The sequence below is a fragment of the Aphelocoma coerulescens genome, chromosome 3 (genome assembly GCF_041296385.1).
Source record: "Aphelocoma coerulescens isolate FSJ_1873_10779 chromosome 3, UR_Acoe_1.0, whole genome shotgun sequence".
In the NCBI taxonomy this organism is placed as follows: Eukaryota; Metazoa; Chordata; class Aves; order Passeriformes; family Corvidae; genus Aphelocoma; species Aphelocoma coerulescens.
The window spans coordinates 5498700-5519046 of record NC_091016.1 but is presented as its reverse complement, the minus strand read 5'-3'; the positions used below and the strand labels follow the sequence as shown (position 1 = coordinate 5519046).

The 20347-nt window shown below is 47.0% G+C and overlaps 1 protein-coding gene across 5 annotated transcripts in view; it reads right to left on the bottom strand.

Moving 5' to 3' along the window:
• Window positions 1-18542, bottom strand: part of BMP2 (bone morphogenetic protein 2) — a 66501-nt gene extending 47959 nt beyond the window's left edge. For 3 of the 5 annotated variants that reach the window (XR_011149620.1, XR_011149622.1, XR_011149621.1), the window contains exons 1-4: window positions 18454-18542; window positions 17311-17669; window positions 14857-15094; window positions 10753-10904 (exon numbers count right to left, since the gene is read on the bottom strand). Coding sequence is in view for 2 of the 5 variants with exons in the window: in XM_069008949.1 (XP_068865050.1) it covers window positions 14250-15094; window positions 17311-17662 (1197 nt within the window). In the remaining 3 variants the exon portion in view is untranslated. Of the gene's footprint in view, window positions 1-9254; window positions 10905-13084; window positions 15095-17310; window positions 17670-18453 lie in introns of those variants that run through there. The other 2 variants (XM_069008950.1, XM_069008949.1) reach the window with 2 other exon arrangements.
• Window positions 18543-20347: the final 1805 nt, after the last annotated feature.

Below are 20347 nucleotides of genomic sequence, written 5' to 3'. Positions count from 1 at the left end.
TCTGAGAAGAGTCTGGCTTCACCCCCTCTACAGCCCTTGGGTCATGGCAGAGTGCTAAATCAATCAGGGGTTCCCCACCTCTCCTCTTGTGTCACCAGCCCAGCTGCTGACCCAGCACAGCTCTCTGAGCTCCCTCCAGTTTTCCTGTGCTTCTACCAGAGTCCCAAACTGGATGCAGTGCTCCAGTGGCATCCCAATGAGCAAGAGCAGAGGGGAAGAGTCAGGCCAGGCCAGGCAATCCAGCAAGAATTTGCTTTTATTCCTGCAGGAGCCAAGCCAATGACACATTGGATGTGGGGTCTCCCCACTCCCCAGGTGAAGAAATGTTACCCCCAGACCTGCATGGGGTGTTTCTGTCCCAGGTATGGGACCTTGCATTCATTTCCCAGCTCACTTCTCTGATGGTTCCTCTGGCCAGCACACCAGCCACTTGTCCAGTGTTGGTGTCCCCTGCAGACTCCCTAAGAATGCTCTGTCTCTCATCAGGGCTGACCAAAGAAGATGTTAAACAAACAGTCTCAGCCCCTCAGCACCCTCTGATCATCTTGACTGACCCCATGGGCTCACAGTGCTTTATTTACCTGTGAGGTCTTTAATTCTTTAATGCATGTACTACCTCCTCCCTCAAGCTCTGCCACTATGCATAGAGAGCTGAAAGCAGGCCTTGCTCATGAAAACCAAGACAAAACATTGAACACTGGAGCCTTTTCCCATGATTTTCATCAGCTGTCTCGTTCAGCAGAGGGCCCATATCTTCCTTGGTCTCCCTTGGGTCACATGTAGAAATAACCTGCTTACACTCCAACAGCCTCATCAGTTCCAGCTCCAGCTGAACTTGAACTTTCCTAACTCTGTTCCTACATGCCCAGGCAACATTTCTGTGTTCCTCTTTGGTTGCTTGTCTCTGCTTTCACCTCCATACTGTTCCTTTTTGCATTTGAAATCAGTCAGGAGTTCCCCGTTCAGTCACGCTGGCCTCCTGCTATACCTGCTCAGCATCCTGAACATCAGGATGGACTGTTCTGCTGCTTTGAGGAGGCTGTCCTTGAAGATCAAGGAACTTCCATGGGTCTCGCTGCCCTCCAGGGCAGACTCCCAGGAGATTCTGCTTACCAGTTCCTTGAACAAGCCAAAGTCCACATGCTTGAAATTTTGAGTGATTATTATATTACTTGCTTTTCTCACTTCCCTCAGGTTCTTAACCAGCCATCTCATGACACCACAGCCAAGTCTTCCCAAAACAGTTCTTCCTTACTCAGGAGCAGCAGATCCAGCTTCCACCAGTCAACTTGTCCAGCACCAGTACCAAAATGTTGTCCCTTGCATATTCCACACATCTCCCAAATTGCTTATCCCCATCACACTGCTCCTTCCAGCAGATGGGGGGAGTTTCATGTTCTCCTGAAAGGGTTTAGCCCATGGTCAGAAAAACAAACCCAGTTCTTGATAACCAGCCTTTTGCATGAGTTAACAGCAGAATATTCCTATTGTGACTTTATAGGCCGAGGTGCTGTCATCGTAAGCACAATGTAGGATCACAGCTGGAATCCACACCACATAAATGCAACAATCACAAGCCCCTTTGAAAGAGGTCCATTTTGACAAATCCACCCATGGAGGATCCCTGGAGTGCTTCAGACAGTGTAGAAATACCAGCAATGCAGCACAGAAACGTTCACTGACAGCCAGTTCCAGTGAGCAACACTGGCTCGTTTCGGGACCTGGTAGGAAGAGGCATAACATGACCTACCTGAGTGATGAAAGCTCCAAAGCCAGACAGTCCAGAGGGCAAGGCCAGGAAGTGAGTAAAGGCAGAAATATTTCTGTACCTTGTGGGCCCAGTCCCCAGCATCAGTCAGTTCCAGTGACTGCCAGGGACTTCAATTCTTTTAAAAATTACAGGATCTGCCGAACTGCAGAACTTTAGGAACCTGATGCTGTATTTTAATGAACCTGGATACTGGCTGCACCTTTGCTGGTTTATAAATGAGGAGACAAGTGGGATTTTTGACCTTTAGCTGAATTCCCCCTCAGAATCATCCAAGCTCAGTGAAAGCAGAGTTAGCAAAGGCAGACCTGGCCTTCAGTATGAGCTGGAGCTTGCAGTTTGCACAGGCCCTGAAGAAGCCTGGTGATGTGAACGAGTGCCTGATTTGACTGTGACTCATTCACCCTGTCAGACAGCCCTAATGACCGGCCTGGCCCGGCTCTTCAGCAGGAAGGAACTCAGGACTTCTATCCATACACCGACTGTTAAGACATTCACATCTCTGGGTCACCGACTTCCGTTCTGAGCACTCCTGCTCCAACACCACCACTGTCACCATCCTCATTGGAGCACCTGGTAAATGTTCCTGAATTTGTCTTCACAACAGCCACACGGGGTCGATTTCCTCCATGTCAATGATAAGGCAATGACAGGACACTAAGGGCCAGGTTTTTTAAACTGGAATTTGGTCCAAGTTCCAGCAAGTTTCAATAAAGCTTTACTTTACCTCTTGAGCTGGTTTGAGCTCACTTAGAGCTCCTGGAGCTGTCAGAGATCAGGCCATGTGAAAGTGCCAAGTTTCACACTGTTTTGCACATGAAACCATAAATCCCTCTCCAGAACCCCAGGGGCATGAGGGGGGTCGCCGCTCAAAGGGTTCATGAACTTTGATAAAATCAGGCAGATATCAGAGTTGGTAACAATGTACTAAATTAAGTTCTATCCAAAAGTTTTTCATGGGCCAAGAGTACAAAATAGGTAATAAGAACATGAATCAGGCCACTAAAAAAAAAAAAGTCATTGGCATATTTAGTTCTTTATCTTTTTCAGTTAATTCATTGCATTATTTTCCCCTGGAAAATCCAAAGGCAATTTTCTTGATCTAAAGTAATTTTAACTTTTGGTACATATCTAGACATGATCTTTTCCTGTTTTGTTTGCTTTTGTTTCTAAACTGTGTACCTACCAAACAGAGATAAATAACCACATTTTAAAAGGTGAAACCATCTGAAAATGTTTAGTTGACTAATCCTAAAGCAGTTGTTATTCTGCAAAATATTTAGAGATGATATTTGCTTGTACGTATATGAAGTAATAATTTGACAGTACATTCTCACCAGCGCACTTTCAGTAAAAAACTAAATCTCAGCAATAGGAAAATCTTTGAAAATAGCAGCTTCAACTCCAAGTCCTTTACAACTGTTGGTTGTTGGTTTTCAGTGAAAATTACAACCAGAATCTTCACTATCTTATTTCAGTGAAGTTTTAGAGCAAGATTTGCTATTCCATGTCCAGGATGCTCAGAATACAGAACTTAGAATAAAACTGAGAAATAGTTGCTCACCTACCCCACAAGCACATTAAAGAAGCTCTGGTTGGTGGTTGCTTTGAACCCCAAATTTCAAGGGAAAAAATATATCTTGACAGGCAGATTTGAGAGCTAGTTATGATAAATAAGTTTCTCCATTGCCAGCCTACCACAGTGCTAACCCAAAGTGGGGGAGTCAGATTTTCTTGCCCACAGAGCAATGATCATAAGGAGCCAATGGATAGAGGAGTGAAAAGGACTGATTTGATTCATACCAGTGCCACCCATGCAACTGATTCAGGGGAAGCTGTTTAGAGCAGCAGCCATCTCTTTCCTTCACATTTAAATATGAAACCTCATTTCAACATCTATTTACCACTGGCATATTGATTAATATCCTAACGAGCAGGATCAGATCTTCTGACAGCACATAACACTTTGGGGTTTTGCAAGCAGTTTACAAAGCCCTTTACCCACTGGGTAATGGTCAGTGAGGAACCCAAGATCCAGAGGTTTGGAAACATTTCCCTACCCTGTAGACATTCTTTAGGGAACAGCAGTCCCCTATAGACTCTCAGACATCCATCACTGGGCTCTGGGAGCAGCACCAATGGCCACTGAGGACAGATTTTCCCCTCCTGCCTGCCTAGCACGCAAAACTGACACGACTAAAGAGTAGTGAAAAAATGCAAAATCTGAAGGAACCTTTAATCTCTTCGGTTAAAAAGAAAAAAATGCAACCACTTACTAATGGAATGTTAAGATTGTGTATTAAACCCACAAAAGTCAGAAAATGAAGGAATTAAAGACTCCCTTGGCTCTTTTAACCCTTCCTTCTGCCTGTGTGCATTGCAGGCTTTTCATTACACAGTCACATAACAGCAGGCAAAGGGACAGAACTGTAGGTGACGTTAAAGGGGGAGCACGGCTTGTTATGAAGTCCAGAAATGGAAATGGTAATAACTACTGATTTTGTCTTGTAAAAATTTAATGTTCAGTATTAAAGAATGGCAGGATACTAAAGAAACAGCAAGATGTTGTTATGGAGCAAAATGAAATCCTGAAGAAATGAGCTGTTGCTCTCAGCGAATATTTTGGTTGCATTTACTTGCAGTGGTGTTCATCCCCCATGAACCAAAATGAAGGCAATATATCACAGTAAGGCACTATGCCCCAGTTCCTGCCCACATGGAATGGGCTGTTTGTCCTGCACAAAGCACCCACACCTGGATTTAAACCCCTCAGCACGCTTGCAAGCTCCGTAGCTGCTGCATTCCGAGCAGCTGCACACTTCCCAATCCCTAACGCACACATCCTCCTCATGCGCAAGGAAATATTCTTATCCTGGCTTTACAAACAAGAATCCTCGGCACAGGGAGATTAAAGCTGAGCATTTCAAAGCATCCCAGTTAATTAAAATGACTGGAAAATGGGTGTCCAAATTGTTTAGATACCTTTGAAGTCTTGGAATAATTATATTGCTCAAGGTCACACAGGGAGTTTATGGCTGACCCACAAGTTGAACCCAGATTTCCAGCGTCCCACTCCAGCACCTTAATCACAAAGCCATCTTTGCTTTCCAATTTAATACTGGCCAGACCTGGTCCTCATGCAAACTGGCTACCAAGGGATGAAACCTGTCATTATGCCATATAATGGAGCTATCTATCTCTACCCTACAGGATAAACAGCAGTGCATTTAGGCATCTCCAAATTCTTTAAGGTACATATCATTACAAAACACTTAGGAGGCAGGAAGAGCTATTTGAGAATTAGCACACAGGGACAGCAAGGGACTTTTCCAATTCCAGCTCCACAGCTGAGTAGTTTGCTGTCTCTCCTGTCCTTGGTCTGGTGGCCCCGCTGCTACGCTCCTCTTTTTCCTGATGCAGTATTTCACTGTTATACATAGCATTTCCTGCTCAGTTTTACCCACAAAAGCCCTTCCCATTGCTGTCAGCCTGCCTCTAAATTCCACTACTTTTCGTGACCTGGCCCACTTGACGCTACAGCACCAGTGATGCTGTTTCTTGCCATCAGGCTTGCTAGGCTACAGCACAAAAATAAACCCAAAAAGTTATTCAGAGCAGCACAGAGACTTCAGCAAAACAGGATAATGGTGGAAGAGTCTTGTCCCAAGGGAAAAACCCAGAAAGGACCTGTTGGAGAGAGCTCCACACCATAAAGAGGAGTTTCTGCAGAGCACTGCCAGACATTGCACTGAATGACACCCACTGGCCTTTCTCTTGCCTCTGGGGTCCTTGGTGAGGGCTGTACTTCCCAAACCAGTTTTGACATCCATTAAAAACGTTGATCCCAATTTCTCCTGAGCATACACTCCAATTACATTTAGAGCTGCGAGTCAGAAAGCTACATTTTCCAAATGCTGATTCCTATCGTTGGCACAAAGCCCTCAGGCCGTGGTATGAACAGATGCAAGCACGAAGCAAAACTTCCCAGATAGGATTTGGTCTCAGCTTCTCCCTAGACACACCAACACCCGCCAGGATGTGGAATGCAGTGGAAGACAGATCAACATAAAGCACATACACACACATCCCTAACATGCTGACTTTTTATCATGGAAGCTGCTAATTTCCCATGCTAAGAACAACCTTTGGAACTAAAATTAATTATGCGTCTCATTCTGAGTGCATCAAAGAGTAGACAGCCTTTTTAAAGGAGTCAAGATCACCTCAGCTGTGCTTTTGTTATCTAGCCCAAGGTTAAGGATTTGGCCTTGGGCTAACAATTGGCTCAGAAAACCAGGATCATGTAATGAGAGTTCCAGGAAGAGAAAAAAACCAAAGCTTGGTAGAGGCACACTCTTCAAAGTATCCCAGTACTTGACCTTCTTTTTTCTTTCTCCCCTCCCCTCCCCCCAGATGAATGAGGTAAAGAAGAGAGGAATGGAGCCTGAAACCCTGAAGGAAGTACTCCCATATGAGAGGAGCTGCAAAGACCTTCCCAGATTCTTCCCAGACACTCAGGCTCATGGAGAAAGGCCTGACAACAAACCTCACTCACCACTTAAATGGAAAAGTAGGCACTAACCCCCTGAGTGGCTCAGGTCTCAAGAAGAAAAAGCTCTTGCAAAGGGCAACACTGTGATTATTTTCTTTGTTATGAAACAAAAATTTAGCTGCCTCTATTTGAAAATTAAATGCAACCCTCAAAAAAAGTCTCAGACCCTCCAGCAGGCCCAAGCTGCAACAGCATGGCCTGCTGGATTATAGGGAGCTGTTTGCAAAACACCGAATTTCTTTTTAATGGATTTTTGTTGGTTGGGTTTCTTTTTTTCTCAGAACCTGCACCCAGAAGAGTCACAAACCACTTTCTGCACTTTTTTGCTGCTCACAGAAGCCAGAAGGCTCCACCCACACTCCCAACACCATTTTCCCAGGGCTTGGTCCCTCTCTCCAAGGAACTGGCAGTGGGCACGCACCAGTAACCTGGCAGGTGTGCAGGAGCTCACTCTAAATGACTCTGCCCTCTAGGGTACATTTGGGTTATATTTTCAAAGATGAAAATCTTTTCATCTGCAAAGCTGGGAGACTTCTTTGCCCAGCGCATCAAGAAGTAGTTAACCATTAACTATTTCTAAAACAAAAAACAACACAAAAGAAAAAAATAAAAATCACCAGACCAGGAAATATGAATCAATTAGTCTTTGATCCTCCCCTCAGTAATAACATCTAGAGAACATAGGTTACTGCTAATCCTAAACAACCAAAAATGTTGATGGACTTTAAAAGTACTAGTGGTTAAGCAAAAGAGAACTTCAATTCCATTTCCTTCTGATCTTTGAGTCTCAAGGTGCCATTCTGAGGCCTCTCCCCAGAGAATGTGGGGAAATTTTCTTTTTAAGAATCTCAGGCTCCATGGTGTCCTCATGAGATTTCAGCAAGGGAAGCTTTAATCCTGCTGTAAGTCTGTGCACTGAAAGCAGTAAAATGACAACACATTTGTCATTTGAACAACAGGAATAAAAGAGTAACAATAATACCAATGGTCTGCCAAACAAAACTCCTCATTTTTTCACTTAAAGATGTTGGGCCCACCTTTCATTTACAGTGCCAGGGCTAGGGAAACATACTCCATGTGCATTAGGACTTGGTCCAATAGTAACAGATTATGACATCAAAACTGCCTTCATTCTACCATTATGATGTCAACCAGAAAATCAGGATTCTTCACAAAAGTAGACCAAAAAAAAAAAAGCTGGGCTTAAGTGAGAGATTGCTTTTAAGTAAAAGGTTTTTTTCATTCAAAGGAAGAGAGAAAATACAAGCAGGTAAAAAAGTTGTGGTAGAACTGCCCTTAAAACAGAATCATTTAATGCAACAGCCAGAGTGATGCTTACAAGAAATAGTACAAACCCTGCCTCTCTTTCTAACTCCTAAGGAGTCAATAGTTCCTTTGCCCTATGAAGTCCCATATGGAGTTATCAATAAATCACAAGAAAAAAATGCAAAAGTCAAGTTTATCGTGAACTGTATCCTTGTTTCTGGCTGTAAAGCAGAGGCAGCCACAGGCAGATAGCCCTTCCCCCTTCCTCCTCCCATCACCACTGGCCTTGCAATTAAGCTTCAATATGCCTGTGAGTATATTATTGATGTGGAAACAGCTATTTCCATCATGCCTCAGACATTCTACACTTTTGAAGTCTGTGGTTACAGAGCCATTATTCCATACAACACTTTCCCATCACTAGGGTGTGCAGGATGCTGTAAAAAGTGGTTTGTGCAAGTTCCAAGCTACAGGAGTTATGTCAATTGTTACCTTAAATACATTATTTTTTATACATGGTCACCCTGCCTCCTGATGATTTGCTCTAATAAAAACAACTGGATTGTCTGAGAACCAACTCAGTAGAGCTGTGCTGATTTGCAGATCTGGTTGATATTTCCATCTTTTAATCTGCATATTGTTTCCAGGAAGATGATGATGATGATAGTAATAATAGTAATAAAAAATAATAACAATAATTTGCTTCTGTTTGTAGTGAAACACTGCTGGAACTGAAGGCTTTGTTTTAATGAGACACACTGAATGAAACAGTGTCCTGCAGTGCAAGAAGTACATGTCAGCTCTCCATTGCCTTGGCATTACAAGCCAAGCTACAGTACAATACTCATAATTTTCTTGGTGATCTCCCAGAAAAACCTTCTTAATTTAATCTCTAAAGGGATTATCAGCCTCATTAAATTGTAAATCTTCCATAGTCCAGCTGTTGTGGGAACCTGAACTTTCATAATGTTATCAATTTGCTGCTCTGATCTCTCTACCTGAAGTCCCCCTAGAAGCTTTTAACACTTTCAGATTCAAAAGCCTGCAGGGCCCTTCCCTACATCCCTGATTATAACCCCTGTCTTTTCTCAAACTAAACCCACACTGATCTGCTCCCTTCCACTGCAGACCTCATCCGGTGGCCACGGTCTAATTTCCATGGAGGCAGCCAAGCATATTTTGCAGAAGCCCCAGCAAGAACAAATTGTGAAGAGCAAACCCACCTCCCTTGAGCTGAGAACCAGGCTGCCCACTGCAAATTCCCTGCCCCTGGAGAGGTCCAAGAGCTCTCAGCCTCTGTTCTTCTGTAGAGGGCAACACAAGCCCAGGCAGGCATTCCAGCTGAGTACCTTCACAGCGCTATGGAAATACAGATGGGAATGAGCTCTGGCCCTCAGACTTCTGACAAGTTACACAGACAGTCCCTTGCTGTTATGGGGTGTCCCTGCTGTTACACCTTCAGACCCTTCCCAGACTAAGATGCCTGCTGAAGGCTGGGACAAACCTGCCTCTGCAAAGGACACAGAACCAGGACAAACCCGGTGTACTTGCTTTTCTAAGTTACCATTTCACAAGGCTCACAGAGAGACGGTTGCTAAATCCTAGAGGGCACTGACAGGTGACAAGATTCCAAAGACAGGAAACTCCACCTTAGGAAACCATTACTGCTTGTTGCAGGCAAGGCTGTCAGGAATACAGGTAATGAAGGATTAGTACTGGAGAGATGGGAAAGTAGTAATCTTAAAATACTTTTAGAACTCTTTTTTGCCCAAGCAAGGCAAAAGCAGTAACGATGTGTGTGCCTACTTTCTCACACACCTGCAAAACCTCTTTGGAGAAATAAACAACAACAAAAAAATTGGAGTACAGCAAAGTCATATTCTGAAGGAGCTGGGATTTTTTTCTTTGTACACAGTAGTCTAACAAAACAAACCACTGCTGCTTGTATCCAACACCCTTGTTACTGCAGTTACATGTAAAATCCAAGTGTCCTTCTGAATCTAGCTTCTTGTTCCTCTCTTATGTAACTCAAAAAAGTGGTCCGTGCCTGTAACAATCTTTAAAAATGCATTTTAATGCCTTTGGCTTTTTTGTTATTATTTTCAGAGCTTAAGTCAAGTGGGAACAAGATTTGTGGGTCTCCTGTTTTAAGATCACAACATACCAAGTTCTCCTAGCAGCAGTCTGCCCTACCAAAAGGGGTTGCCTTGATATAAAGTAGAAACTTAACATTCCATATCCATAATTAGATAAATAATACTCCAGGCAAGATATGGCACCTTTAAAAGTGCCTTTTCAGGCTTGGATTTTACTCTGCTTGTTACTACAGAAACCATCTAGCAACCAAAATCTAACACAGACTCCACCCAAAACAGAGAAAAACAATATAGACAGGGTAGGTTTTTCCTCCCCCTTTTTTGTCCCCCTTTGCTCCCCCTTTTTCTGTTTTTGAAAGGGTAGGTGAGTGCTAAGGAAAAGTATCTTACTGTGCAAAGGATAGGAGCATTTTGCATGCAGTTGAAACAGTAAAGCTCTGATTACAGATGGCAGCAATGAAAGCAGGAATGAGTAATGAGCAATGTGAAATGCGTAATGCGGGATGAGGATATAATTTCCACACATCGGCTAAAGAAAGGTTTACACTCTTAAGCAGTAAAAACAAACCATTAAGCCAGACCTGCACTGTCAGGAAGTATAAAACAGTTCTTGAAACTCTGCAGTTACTATACAAAAGCTTTTGTTTCATAAACTTTTGTTTCCTGATCTTCATAAAACATTAACATCAAGCTGCCATATGGCAATTAGCTGCCTCCTGATCAATAAAATACCATCCCAAAAATCAACAACTTAGGAATAACCATACAATAAAATAACTCAATAATTATCCTCTTCTAATAGTGCAGCAAAGTGGGTCTAATATAAACGCAGTGTGGATGAGCTTCTCCTCCAAAGCTGAGAGTACAACAAGTCATGTTCCTCTCTGCGCCTCACGGGTGGGGATGTGAGACCTCACCTGCCTGGCGGGGGGGAGGGGGAGCAGGGATGTGGCCACCCAAACCCTGCATGGGCAGGGAAGGGGTCCACACCTGGCTGTGGTGAGCCCAGGGGAGCCCAGCTGAGCAGCCCCTGCTCGGTGGGAACGGCCAGTGCTCTCGGGAGAGCTTACCTCAGCTGAAGATCCTCCTCTACATGCTGCTGACCTCAGAAGTCCAACTGAATTTGGCGCAAAAATTATCAAGCCACTCGACAAAGCTGCTACTGAGTCTCAAAAGGACAAGGAGACATGCTGATCACATTTGTGTTTAGAGAGATGCTTATCTGAAATGCACAAAGGGTGACATTATCTATCACAATCTCTGCCTATATAGATTATATAAGTGCCTAGAAGCAAAATGCTTAGGAGCTATAGGGTAACAAAGGCTACTCAAAGGCCGTCAAAATATTTTGCTTTTTCTCCTCTTAAGAGGAAAAAATAGCTCATTGCTCCTTGTAGAGTACTATAACTCTAATAAGTACTAAAGAACTAAAGTACATACTAGCGTGCTGCGGTAACAGCATACCTTTAGTATTTAGCATTATTTAGCAGTCATTACCAGAGTTTAAAAAGATGCCAGAAAGCCCAAACTCTTCAGAAAGGCTGTCTGATCATCAACCCTATCTAAAAGAATTCAGGAACCCAGCTGATCTCTAGGAGAACTTCCTACTACTACTCATCTGTGAAAGTTTGTTCTGTTTCTTTTACTTGAAGTCCTAAACAAAGTCTTTAGTGCAGCACTCTCACGTCTCCGACCTAGAGAGTGAGGTTAAGGTTAAGGCTTTAAAGGTACATTACAAAGCCAATTCTGTGGAAACGTATTGATGTGCTGAGCTTAACACATGCGTATTTCCTCCTCAAAATCAGTATGGAACTGATGATTCTGTGGCTAACACCAAGCAGTTGCAGAAATGCTTACAAGAGTGGGCCTTAATAAGTTTGCAATGATACATTGGCCTCCCAGTATATTTTATTAAGGATGCAATTCCTTGTCAAGCACCGGGAGGTTTGCCTGTGCGAGGAATGCAGCACCACGCCATGAGCCGGCTCCTGCTCATGCAGAGACAAGTGCTGTAGCCAATTTTTTGGCAACAAGATTAGCATCAACGTGTTCTCATGCCTTACAGGAGAAGTAAAGCAGTCACCACTCCATAAAGAGCCTCCCTCAGTCTCGTTACACATGAAGGAGCTGTGAGACTTCAGTCTTGCAACACCAGAGCTGAGGATCTGCTTAGAAGTGCTGTGGGTTCTTTACCCATTTCACAGGTTTAGGATCACATCTTTCATGCTCATCATTAAAATTTCAGCACTTTTCAGCTTTAGCAAGCTTTGGTTTTACAGTACAGTAACACAGCCATGACTTGACTGCAAGACCACACATCACAAACACCAAATCCTCGCTGAACCTCCACTGCAGCACCAACAGCCTTGCCAAAGCAACGGCCACAAACTCATCCAAGCACCAGGAAAGCTGGCAACAAGCAAAAGGCAAAATAAACTCCTGGTGTGTAAATCAATACAAGATGCTTCATCCCTAGAAACACCAGCCACCAAAGCAGCACCAGTGTTTTGAAAAAGCACCCAGAGATTGTCCACTCAGCCAAGCCATAGGCTGCTATGGAGTATCAGCACAACCAACACCAGCTGCCTCTCAAGAATGAGCAGAGTCCAACTGCAGAGTGGTGGATTGTTCTCTGACAGCTGTGAAAAATACTGCTGCTGCAAAGAAATACATCACTTTTATCTCACCACAGAACCTTACAGCCCAAGAGATTTTTAAGCTCACAAGAACAAAATGGAAGCAGCCAACAGGTAATTAGTTTTTCCTCTCCTATCCTCTATACCCCGCATTTTGTGATGAATAGCAGTAAAGAACTCTTCTACAAGAGGACCTGTAAGACACCATCAAGTTAGCCTTTCTGATCAACCCATCTAGCTAGTACCATTTCTGCAACCCAGATGATTCTGGTAAAAAAAGGAGGAGTTTGGAGAGGGCCAGGAGAAAAAAAGAGGGGTTCATTAAAAAAACATTAGGCTGGTAGGAGGTCCAAATCCGAGATTCCCACAGCTGACTTAGAGGGGTCCCCAAAGGGCCCATTGCACACATGGCTTTAGGACCTCATTCACCAAATCCAGAACTGGACCCACAACAGAGCTCAACAGGATGACCAAGAAGCCCATTTAAGCTCCTTTCCTGCTCTCCTATTTCAGCACAACTTTCACACAACACCCCCAGGCTCTGCCTGCTCGCCCCAGGACCTGCCTGCCACACCAGGCGTGGAACACACAACAGGCACAATCAGTATCAGCTTTAATGCTCTGTTTGCCAGCTGCAAATCACACTTTTGCCCCTTACATGAAGCATTTAAAAAACAATAAGATGATGCAAGCACAAGTTGTTCTTGCGATGACTGCACAAGTGAACCATTTTCCTCTTACAGACTGGACTTCTCAGAAAGAAATATCAGAATTCTATGATTTATTATCTGAAATAGATTTAAACATTTAGGAAGGGAAAAAAAAAAAAGGCGTTTCAAACACAAAACCCTGGAAATGAAGAGAGGCTAATCTGCCAAACAGCAAAACCATCAGCTGAGGTTAGAGAGGAGGCTGCATATGACAACAGCTTGCTGTACTGTAGGGCAAAAATTGCAGAATAATTTCACTGTTACACTCCACAGAAGTGAGATCTCATCTGAGGTGAGGAAGTACGCAAGGCTTTTCCAACTGTTAAAGACAAGGGCTGGTACAAATTAGGTAAGTAATCCTCTTTAGCATAGATAATCACAAAAAAAAGGATGACATTTTAGTTTTTATTACTTTATATTTGGCCAGGACTTTTAAAGGAAGGACTTTTAAAGGAAACATCAAACATTCACTTTTCTGTAGGTCTAGAAAGGATTCAGTCTTCCCCCACCCCCACCTCCCATAGGATTTCTCTTGGCCCTTATAGTCACACTGCAAATTAGTTGGGAATAGCAGTATTTATACTAGATCAGCAACGTCTGGTTCTTATCCAAATGTTCCACCTAAAGAGGATGCCAGTTCTCATGGATTGGACAGCCCACCCTGCAGCATTCCTGAGAATTGTACAATATAATCTTGAAAGTCAGCAGAGTGGATTATCCACTTTTTTCTGGACTTGAACTTGTGACCTTAACAGTAGCACAGCAGAAAGCAAATGTGCTATGCACTTTGCCATAGTAACCTTCCATGTATTCTTTTCAACTTAAATACACACAATTGAAACAGCTACAATTTTGGAAAATTATGTACAAACCCTATATTTTTTTCTTTTTTGATTACATATAAATACAAATTAGCTATTCTTCTAAAAAGTGGTTATAATAGTAAATAAATACAAAATAAGAATCTGACCATTATACTTCATGTGCTGGGGTTAAACCCATATAAAATGTACAACTAAAATACATTTAAAATCTTTAAAGGAATATTTCTCTGATTAAAATATTTGTTTTCCCAACTTTTTCGTAGACATAAATATATTTTCAAAATAGTTGTGTTTTTTTCTTTCCATTTCATTACATAAATAAAGTCTTCATTGGGAAATATTAAAGTGTCAGCTATTTTTTTTTTTGTTTTTGCATTTGTCTAATATATTTGCTGTGTTAGCGGCACCCACAACCCTCCACAACCATATCTTGATAGTTCTTTAATACAACTTTTTCGTTTTCATCAAGGTAGAGCATGGAAATAGCACTCAGTTCTGTCGGCACACAGCAAGCCTTGGGGATTTTGGAATTCACTGAATTGACCAAAGTCTGAACAATGGCATGGTTTGTTGAGTTTAGATGGTCTGCCAGTGGAAAAGGACATTCCCCATGGCAGTAAAAGGCACTATACCCCGGCGGGGCAACAATCCAGTCATTCCACCCCACATCATTGAAGTCCACATATAACGGATGCCTTTTGCAACTGTATTTGTGGCGTTTACGCTGTTTGTGTTTCGCTTGACGCTTTTCTCTTTTATGGAGCGGGTGTCCCTTGCCATCATGCCCAAACGTCACTAACAATGGCCTGAGCTGAGACCAGCTATCTTCATCCTGATGTAAAGACCTGCTAATCCTAACGTGCCTCTTGGAGGCACTGTTCTCTTTGTCCAAGTGAACCACCTCTACCACAAACCCATGATTAGGTTGTCCATGTGCAATCCACCTCAAAACAGCTGGCGTTACATCAAAACTTTCCCATTTACTTGCATTATGATGCACCAACCTGGTGTCCAAAAGTCTTGTGACAGGGTCCTTAGAGGTGGCTGTGGCTGGCTTTATAATTTCATAAATATTAATACGATGATGGTAGCTGCTGTTGTTCTCAAAGGCTCCGTGCACCTGTTTCCGAAAAATCTGGAGTTCAGCTGAGGTGATAGACTCCTCATTAGGGATGGAAGTTAAATTAAAGAAGAAACGCCGTGATGTTTTCCCACTTGTTTCTGGCAGTTCTTCCAAAACTTCTAATTTGATTAAACAGGGAAAATAAAAAAAAAGACAAAAAAGGAAAAAATCAGAAACTGAGACAGGCAAGCAAACCCCTTAAGACTGTCTGCTGTTGGCAGCTTTCAAATGACAGCTACCACATGTGACACACAAGACCTGAAAGACTTTCAGGCAGAAAATACTGTCTCCCTTGTTAGCTTGTTTATGCACACATGTATAGCGTCAAGTTAAAAATTTATTGTTATACATTTGGATTGGATCCTGGTGGCCTTTGCCTTCCAGGTAAGTTATCATTAGAAGCAAGAAATATACAGCATTAATTGGGACTTCAAGGACACAAATGAAAAAACTCAAGCACTGTATTTATTGGGGAATCATTAAAACTGATGGAGGACTTTGGGTAACTGTTGCATTTCTGATTTTTTCTGAGAATACAGCTCCAACATCAATCCCTTAAACTCCATTCTGAAAAACATTACTCTGCGATTTAGGTGACCTACAAGTCTTAACATATGGATTTTTGTATCTTTACTTAGAGACAGGGAACTCAGCATCCATAACAGTACTTTACAAAGCACGCCCCAGTATTTACCCAAAAGGGCCATAAAGAACAGCAGGACGATTCAACTGCTAAAATAGGGGTGGATGGTAAAGAGATAATGAAACAAAGTCACCTGCAAACAAGAAGTTTATAAAACCATCAAAACCAAACATTCGAGGAGTCATTAAACTCCAGGCCATTCCCACCTTTGAGTAATAACTAAATGGAGCTTCAGAAGGAGCACAGTGTACCTAGGATTGCTAACTACATTGTTGCTACAGACATTAAGAAGTACAAAGTATTTCCCAAAATAAAACTTTCTCATGGTTTTAAACTTCAGTGCTAAACACATGGAAGGAAAAAAACCCCATCACTTTCTAAGGGGGAACCATAACTCCTGTTAGCAATTCTTAGTCGTGTAACCATTCCCCTTTGAATCCAGTACAACTTTTTGCATAAGGTAAGGCTCAGCCTCACGGTATTTCAGGATCAGACCAGTATTTGCTAATATGCAAATATTTTGAATGGTCACAAGACAAACTTCTGCTCTCAAGAAGTCACTAATGCAGTGAGAACTCAGTGAAAAAATGGGAGTCACACTGATTTCTAACAAAATCAGCTTTTGACTACTTCAAACTGCAGATTTTTACATTTGCCTAAACCTTATTAACTTTGCCCTTTCAACTCCTCTCTCGCTCAGCCCCTTGCCCACAATCCTTAGGTTTAGCATGAATGACCCACGTGCTGGCTTTTCCCCATTAACTACCAGGTTTTTATTTCCCATTTAGGGAAACATGCATGAGGAGAGGTTAGGCTTCACCATTCATCTTCCTCACGATAAGGCTTTCCACTAAACAGCACAACCACTTCTCAGAGGCCACCTCCTTCTAGAAACTTAAAAACTAATTAATATCGTTTCTTGACACAGTTCCACGCTATAAGCAGGGGAAAACTGCGTTTTCATTACTTTTGCAGCGGGGCCACTGCACGGCAGCAGCGGAGAGCAGCAGCCAGGAACAATTACAACCTGAGGAAACGCTTCCCAAAAAAGCACGTGAGCGACACGCGCCCCACCGGCTCCGCGGGCCTGGTTAATGCCACAGCCGCTAGTTTGGCTACGGGAGCCGGGAAACGCCCCCAGCTGCTGAGTGAGGGTCTGCCCCAGAGAATCGCTGCCTCGGGGGGCTGCAGGCGAGGAGGTGCCGCAGAGGCGCCTCGCAGGTGAGAGCCAAGAGCGGCCACGGGGCTTTCGCCAGCCCGGGCACTGCGAGCCCAGGTGGGTCTGGCTGCAGCGCTGCTCGACGGCGGACCCCGAGGATACCGCGACTGATTGTCTCATTGAGCTCTCACGGGGATTAGATAAGGATTAGAAACCTCCGCAGCGGCCCGGCTCAGCCGCGCATTAAGGAGCCTTCCCTGCTTTCCAGCCTCGCTTAACGCGGAGTCGCGCTGGTTTAGCGGGAAAAGTCAATAAAGCAGGAGCGCCCCGGCGGACAGAGGGTGGGGAGACGGGAGCTGGCAAAGCAAGAGCTCCTCAGCAGAGCCCGTCGGGCAGCGCACGCGGCCGGGAGCCGCACTGCGCGAGCCCCGCGGTACCGGCGGGAGGAATCCGCCCCCCGCTCCTCCTCCGGCCCTGCCCTCCCCTCCGCTCCCGCAGCCCGCGGAGCCCACGCCGCCCACGCCCGCCCGTACCTTCGTGGTGGAAGCTGCGGACGGTGTTGGCGCGGCTGGCCGCCCGCTCCAGCGGGAAGCCCAGCGCCGCCGGCTGCCCCAGCTGCTGCCCCGCGTGCAGGCGGTAGAGGTCCAGCATGTAGGGCGGGATGACGACGTCCTTGCCGGGGCTGGGCCGCCGCTTCAGCCCGAACATGTGGAGCAGGCGCAGCTCGAACTCGCTGAGCAGGTCCTCGGGGCGCTGCGCGGCCGAGGCGGCGCGGCCCGGCTCGCTGAAGCGCCGCCGACCCACCTCCGGCATGAGCCCGGCCGCGCCGCCCAGCAGCGCCTGGCAGAGCAGCAGCGCCAGGAGCGAGCGGGTCACGGCAACCATGATCAACCTGCGCGGAGGAGGAGGCGATGGGAGCCAGTCAGCGCGGACACCGCGCCGGGGGAGGGGGGGGGACGGGCGGGGACGGTCCGCAGGTGGGACCCACCCCGGCGCCGGGCCATGGCCGGCGGAGCCCCCGCCGCGGACCGGCCGGCGGAGCCCCCCGAGGGGCCGCTTCAGGTGCGCGGCGGCACCGAAATCCCCGTGGCAGGAGATCAAAGGGAGCGAGGAGGGACGGGGGAACGGAGCGGGGCGCTCCGCAACAAAGGAGCGCGGAGGTGAAGGGGAGGAGGGGAAGCGGCCGGGGGCACCGCCGGGGCCGGGGCGCAGGTGTGCGCCGGGCCGGGCCTCCCGCCGCCGCGGCCGGCACCGATCACCGGGAAGGGAAGGGGCGGCTGCCCAGCAAAGCCAACTCCCCGCTGCGCTCCCGTCCCGATCCCCGGGCTTCCCCCCACACACCCCCGCCGAGCCGAGCCGCGGGGGCTCGGGCAGGCTCCGCTTCCCCCGCGGCGGGGCACTGGCTTCCCTCAGCGGAGGGAAAAGGAGAGCTGTTTTCCCTCGGCGGAGTGGAAAAAGGGGAAGGAGGAAAATACATATTCTGCTACGTCCTTAGCCAAACCCATAGGATGACATTCTCCCCCGTGAAACTTTGGGCTGGATTATTATAATAATAATAGTTATGATTAGTGTCCCGTCCCCCCTCTCTCTTCCAGAGCGCTAGCACCTCCGCCGTGGCCCACGGAGTCATCCTGCGGAGAAGGCTTTCAGCGGATCTGCGACCGCCGGAGCTATACCTGTGTACAGCAGCAGGGGTTGTGTCTGCAGGAGGGTGTTCTGCTCTCGGGGTGTTTTTCCCGCATCACTTGGTGTTACTCCAAACTTCGCTGCTGCTCCTCTACAGCTGCCGAGCAGAAAATAGAAGTTCCCTGAAGTGCAGTCCGCCTCGGAAACATACTTTTAGCAGCTGGTTGAGGAGGCAGAAGGCAAGTCCCAGCCAGGGAAAAAGCGTCTCCCTTTTAAAAGCAGCGATCGTGAAGTTGCTTCTTCTTCTTCTTCCTCCTCGCGTGTGTGTGCCTGCCCGTGAATGGGTCCCTACGTGTCTACGGAGTTAAAAGGCTCCTTTTCAAAAATGTCCTTTGCATCACGCTCTTTAGACAGATGGACATTTACCGAGACTCCCGCAGCAACATCAAGATGAAGCTTGACTTGTCTCCGCTCCCTTAAAAAAGAAAGGAAAAAGGAGGGAGGAGGGTAAATAAAAGAGGGAAAAAAAAAAAAAAGAAAAAAAAAAAAAAAGGGGTGGGGAGCCGCCCGCCGCCGTCCCGCGTGGAGCGGCCGCGCTAGGGCACCGCGCCGGGCTCCCCGCCGGCCCCGCACCGCACCATGGCCGGGGGTGGCCGCCCGCCGCCGCCGGGGCTTTTTGTTGCGCGGCGATGTCACGACCCCGGAGGCTCGGGGGCCCGCGCCAATCACAGCCGCCCTGTGGGAGCGGGCTGCGGCCCCGCACGGCTTTTAAAGGAGACGCCGCCTCCCTCCCTCGCTCCTTCCCTCCCTCCTCCCTCGCCCGCTCCCTCCCTCGCCGCGGCTGCCGCCCGCGCCCGGGTCGCAGTGCCGCCGGGGCAAGGGATGGGGCGGGCGGCTGTCCCGTTAAACTGTGATACCGGCGGCTGATCCGCTGCGGGAAGACCCCAGGGCCACCCGGTCCCACATCCCGCTCCGGGCGGCAGTGGTGGAGCGGGACGCGGGACCGGGCCGGGTCGAACAATGACCCATTGTACAGCCCGAGCGCTCCGCCGCCGCAAATCGGATTAGCGCCGTGCCCCGGACTGCCGGGGTGGTAAGGTGCGAAGGTCACGTAAGGTACCGGGAGAATCCCGGTGCTTTAGAACTACTTAAAATATATATATGTACTCATTTATTTTTCTCCCCGCATCGGAGCGTGGAGCCCGCTGCCCGAAGCGGGAGCGAGGGTTGGAAATCTGGGGGTTTCCTCGCTCTCCTCTCCAAAAGAGAAGCGCCCAGACTCGGGAGAAGTCTCCTCCCGCAGCGCTGCTGCAGCGCATCCGATGCGGGCTCAGCCCCGTGCGGACGGCGGAGGGGCTGGGCGGTTTTTTTAAGATGTGGCTGCCCTCCAGTGGTGGAACGGCGGCGGATCGCCCGGCCCGGAACGGCAGCCCCGGCGCGAACCGTCCGCCCGCGGCTCCGCACCTGCCCCGGCGCTGAGCCGCGCTCCCCGCGGGGCTGGGGCCCACCCGTGCCCACGCCGGGGCTCCCCGGGCTGCAGCCTCGACAGCTCGTGCCATCGCCCAGGCAGGAGGACAGCGGTGGCACGGGTGAAGAAGGCAAGTCCGTGCCCAGCGCGATTGGGCTTCCTATCCCAACTGCATCCCTCGCTCCCTTTCCCGACACTGGCCAATCTCCTGACACAACGAGTAGCTCGCGAGCAGGGCTGTGTCCTTTGCCCCATCTCTTGTTTGTCTTCCTGGGCTCTGCGGTAGGGCCAGGCCCTTGCATAGGTATGCAATACCTAGCAATTTAGGGTCCTCATCGAGGCCAAAGCCATGGGCACACCATCATTAGCCGGGGTCCTGGTGCCTTCCCGGCAAGGCAAGTGCTCTGTGCTCCACCTCCTCTTCCCAATATCTCTCAGGGGCTTCATTTGCAAAAGACACAGCCAGCCTGTGACAC